At 42.4% G+C, this 5,061-nt stretch overlaps 1 protein-coding gene across 1 annotated transcript in view; it reads left to right on the top strand.

Moving 5' to 3' along the window:
• Positions 1 to 4,476, top strand: part of dnmt1 (DNA (cytosine-5-)-methyltransferase 1) — a 12,825-nt gene extending 8,349 nt beyond the window's left edge. The window contains 13 exon segments of the mRNA XM_017040762.2: positions 218 to 524; positions 604 to 796; positions 989 to 1,079; positions 1,212 to 1,352; positions 1,437 to 1,719; positions 1,825 to 1,966; positions 2,445 to 2,611; positions 2,703 to 2,880; positions 2,961 to 3,156; positions 3,246 to 3,409; positions 3,513 to 3,629; positions 4,018 to 4,108; positions 4,199 to 4,476. Of these exon segments, the coding sequence (XP_016896251.1) occupies positions 218 to 524; positions 604 to 796; positions 989 to 1,079; positions 1,212 to 1,352; positions 1,437 to 1,719; positions 1,825 to 1,966; positions 2,445 to 2,611; positions 2,703 to 2,880; positions 2,961 to 3,156; positions 3,246 to 3,409; positions 3,513 to 3,629; positions 4,018 to 4,108; positions 4,199 to 4,236 (2,108 nt within the window). The 3' untranslated portion in view covers positions 4,237 to 4,476.
• The last annotated feature ends 585 nt before the right edge of the window (positions 4,477 to 5,061 follow it).

Below are 5,061 nucleotides of genomic sequence, written 5' to 3' on the forward strand. Positions count from 1 at the left end.
GCAACGGCAGCCGCCGCCAGCCAGACACTATTGGCAAACACTCCCAAGTCGCACTACCAGACAGGAAACGGTTGTATTGAGCCATAACTAGTGGCTATGTTTCAGTCATGATCATCATGTCTAACTGCAATTTGTATTCAAACTACTGTTTAATTATAACTGCTCTTCCTGGGCTTCAGCTGCACTTTAGTTGTGTCGCTGTGGTCTACTAGACATTAGCAGGAAGGTACTTGGGGAAAAAACTTTTAATATAAAACTTGCCCAAACTTGATTTTTATCCATTTCTCCCCCGATGTCAGTGTGAAGCCAGCCAGTCCCGTGAAACGCTCCCATCGGAAAGACGACGTGGACGAAGACTTGTATCCAGAGTATTACAGGAAGTCCTCGGACTACATTAAGGGCTCAAACCTGGACGCTCCCGAGCCATTCCGCGTTGGCCGCATCAAGGAAATCTTCTGTCACAGGCGTAGCAATGGCAAATCAGAATTGTCCGAGGTCAAATTGCGACTTTATAAGTTCTACAGGTATTTATACAAGAAATAACTTGTCAAGTTTCTTAAATGTGAAATGTGATTTGTAAAAAAAAAATTTTTTTTTCCCCAGGCCTGAAAACACTCACAAAGGTGTCAAGGCTAGTTACCACGCAGACGTCAATCAGCTTTACTGGAGCGATGAAGAAGTGAACGTCAGCATGTCGGAGGTGCTCGGCCGCTGTCAAGTGGAGTACGGAGAAGACCTAAATGAGACGATCCAGGAATATTCCAGTGGTGGACCTGACCGCTTCTATTTCTTAGAGGTACAGTTGGTCAGATGGAGTGTGGAAAAATTGATTTTGTAGAAGGAAAACTTAAACGTTAAAAATGGCAATCACTTCCATAACCTGGAAATTATTTACAAAGTTGTTTGTATTGTTCAAAGGTTGAAGTACATGTGAAAGCTTTTTTTTTTTTTTTTTTAAAAATAAACATTTTCTTAATTTTCTCCTCAGGCCTATAATGCAAAAGCAAAATCCTTTGAAGACCCTCCAAACCATGCTCGCTCCGCTGTGCACAAAGGCAAAGGAAAGGGCAAAGGGAAAGGTAAATACTTGACAGAAATAATGTTTCCTGCAAAGTTATTTATATTCTCCAGGCTAGCAGATTGCCATGCAATGACCTGGATAACGGCAATTACATTTTTAATAGCTTCCTTTCCTTCCCTTTTTCATTCAGGAAAGGGCACAAACAAGGCCATGTCTGCACAGGAGCCACAGGAATCTCAGACTGGACCACAGCCTCCCAAAATGTCCAAATATCGGACGCTGGACGTGTTCTCCGGCTGCGGTGGACTCTCTGAAGGCTTCCACCAGGCTGGTAATGTCTTCTCCTGTGCTGCTCTTTACATGTTAACAGATCATCAACCGGTGGTGATGTTAATTCACACACACATTTTCGTAGGTATTTCTGAGACCCACTGGGCCATCGAGATGTGGGAACCCGCAGCACAGGCCTTCAGGCTCAACAACCCCGGTACCACGGTCTTCACCGAGGACTGCAATGTCCTGTTGAAGTTGGTAATGTCCGGAGAGAAGACCAACTCCCTGGGCCAGAAGTTGCCACAGAAAGGCGACGTGGAGATGCTCTGTGGAGGACCTCCATGCCAGGGCTTCAGCGGGATGAACCGCTTCAACTCTCGCACTTACTCAAAGTTTAAGAACTCACTGGTGGTCTCTTATCTCAGGTTGGTAATCATCTCAAAAAAAAAAAAAAAAAAAAATCCACTTCTCAGGACTGGACACGTTTGGCGTATACACAGTTGCTGGCAATAACAGTCTCTTCATTACAGTTACTGTGACTACTACCGACCAAAGTTCTTCCTGCTGGAGAACGTGAGGAACTTTGTGTCCTTCAAAAGATCCATGGTCCTGAAGCTGACACTTAGGTGTCTCGTGCGCATGGGCTACCAATGTACTTTTGGTGTTCTTCAGGTAGGTTTATTACATCATGGAGCTCAGTATTTTTTTTATTTTTTTTTTTATTCAACCTTAAAATACTCCTTTTTAAATCTCAGAACCTAAAAAAAATGAGATGTTCTAACTTTAAAAAAAAAAAAAAAATTCTCATTCAAGAGATTTCTTGGCAGAGCAATTAAATGCTACACCACTAGGTGGCAGCATTTGCCAATAAAAACTAAAAGAGCTGTTGAACGTCTGTCTTCAATTCCTGCAAATGTATCAGCTTTGTGAGTAAATTGAAACCAAAACAGCACTGTATTCTTTTCACTTACCTTTTGGACATTTTGTTTGACATTGCCCTAACGTATTTTGTGGAAAAATCCCAGACGATTGGCGCGTGACATGATTTACAGTGTTTAAGATCTCGTCCCTTAGAGGTTCGATTCCATACTTTTGTCAAGTTCTACATGGAGATAAAGCCTGTATTGTCCACCCCCTGCCCCCTCCACAGGCTGGTCAGTACGGTGTGGCTCAGACCCGTCGCAGAGCCATCATCTTGGCTGCAGCTCCTGGAGAAAAGCTGCCTCGTTTCCCCGAACCTCTGCACGTGTTTGCACCCAGAGCGTGTTCACTGAGCGTAGTGGTGGATGAAAAGAAATACGTCAGCAATGCCACACGGTAATGTAGAAATCAACTTTCTTCTCTGGCAGACGGCGAGGCTGTCGTGGTATTGATTTATTTATTTACTTATTTTTTAAAATTGTTACAGGGGTAACGGAGGAATCTACAGAACCATCACTGTCCGGGACACCATGTCAGACCTGCCAGAGATTCGCAACGGTGCGTCTTCGCTGGAGATTTCTTACAATGGAGAACCACAGTCTTGGTTCCAGAGGCAGATGAGAGGCACGCAGTATCAGCCAATCCTCCGAGACCATATCTGCAAGGTGAGATGACTTGTAAATGCTGTGAAGTTCTCTGACATTTTCCTGAACAAAAAAAAAACAACGTGAGATTGTCTTTTCAGGACATGAGTGCTTTGGTGGAGGCTCGGATGCGTCACATTCCTCTGGCCCCCGGTTCGGATTGGAGGGATCTACCCAACATGGAGGTTCGCCTGAAAGACGGCACCATGACCAGGAAACTGAGATACACACACCCCGATAAAAAGAACGGACGCAGCAGCACCGGCGCTCTTAGAGGCGTTTGCACCTGTGCAGACGGTAAACGGCGACTGGATGTGGGGAAATTTACCAATGTTTTCTTTTAGCGAACGCACCGCTAATTCTTTGTTTTATTTATTTATTTAAAGGAAAGCCATGCGATCCCGCAGACAGACAGTTTAACACTCTGATCCCCTGGTGCCTACCCCACACCGGAAACCGCCACAATCACTGGGCCGGACTCTACGGCAGACTGGAGTGGGACGGTTTCTTCAGCACAACAGTTACCAACCCGGAGCCCATGGGCAAACAGGTACATTCTCACAACTCCACGTGAAACTGTGTTCAGCTCCAACACTCGGCGTCTTCCATGTTGAATTTACGAGACGTGAATTCTCACTGCGTTCTTTTTCCAGGGCCGTGTCCTGCATGCTGAGCAGCACAGAGTGGTGAGTGTGAGGGAGTGTGCACGCTCTCAGGGATTCCCGGACACGTATCGTTTCTTTGGAAACATCCTGGATAAACACAGACAGGTAAACTGGCTTGATCGTTTAACAGAGGTTCGGGGCTCTACCGGTGTTTCAAATCGGTGTATTTGAATTTAGTAGTGGATTGCCATTTAGAGATTAAGCTGCAAAAAAAACGGCGGTTTAGAACAACTGCTCAACCTTTAATTTTTTTTTCTTTTTTTTTTTTTTTCCAGCCAAGGGATGATTTCAATCTCGTAAATTTTACTTGACTTTGTGTAACTTATAAAATTGATCAGTAAATACCATGTAATGTTAAATAATAATTCAAGAAACTGCAATGAAGACTCATATTAGGCAATTATATTATCGATTACGATTAGCATTTAATTTAAAAAAAAAAAAAAAAAAAAAGTTGTGTAAATAAATACTTTTTCTTGCCCTTTACTTCTAGGTGGGAAATGCTGTCCCTCCTCCGCTGTCCAGAGCTATTGGTCTGGAGATTAAGAAGTGTGTTTTGGAGAGGATCAAGGAAGAACCAACAGGTTGCTCAAATTGCACTTCCAGAGATTTCATTTAATGACCAACATGTAGTAAAAGTTCTCATACTCGTGCATTTCGTTATTAATCCACAGATGAAATCAAACAGGAGAAGATGGAGGTCTCTGATTAAAACCTTTGTCTGGTCTGAAACAGCGATCTTCTGCACCAGTCCTGATGCTGAAATGTCAACGAAACTCTTTTAAAAAAAAAAAAGCCGACTCTGAATTGTCCCCACGATTCTGTGCTGTGCCATTCCATCTTTTTAATGTGCTTTTAATCTTTGTCTTTAGGAAAATGTTTACCTAATATCAAATAAATTATATGTAGTTTTTATATGTATTAATTCAAATAAAACTTATGAATTCCAAACTGTGTTAAAAAACAAAAAAACAAAATCAAAACTTATTTGCTTAAATCGTGTGTTAACAATGTCTGGGTGGAAAACGGCTAATTGGACGCTCTTAAATCAAACCTGACGTGCGACACCAAGGATCGGTTTACAGTAGTGCGTTACCTACTGCGCGTGCGCACAAATAAAAAAAAAAAATCTCCGACGCTTCCGTAAAATGAACATACGCCTGCGAGAATGTTAGTATTTTAAATAAATAACAAATGTAACACAGTTGCGCCAGTAAATGCAGTACTTCTTATAAATACCCACTGTAATGCAGTTCACTTATGACCGCGCGTGTTTTCACCACCGCGTATTCAAATATTCGAGTTGTGTATACGTTTCGGAGTGACGCCGGGGCGGGAAAAAATGAATTGGCTCGTTTATCATTTTGATAAACGACGTCCATCGAAGTGTACATGGCTGCTCTGTGCTCATTGTGCCACAAGGTGGCCACATTGTGTCATAGATAATTTAGAAATATGGCTTTGAGGATTTTGGGGACTGTTTTTTACATTTAATGATAATAAAGGGAAGATTAATTTGATACGATTTAATATTAGA

Source organism: Cynoglossus semilaevis, chromosome 17 (genome assembly GCF_000523025.1).
Source record: "Cynoglossus semilaevis isolate Cse_v1.0 chromosome 17, Cse_v1.0, whole genome shotgun sequence".
Lineage (NCBI taxonomy): Eukaryota > Metazoa > Chordata > Actinopteri > Pleuronectiformes > Cynoglossidae > Cynoglossus > Cynoglossus semilaevis.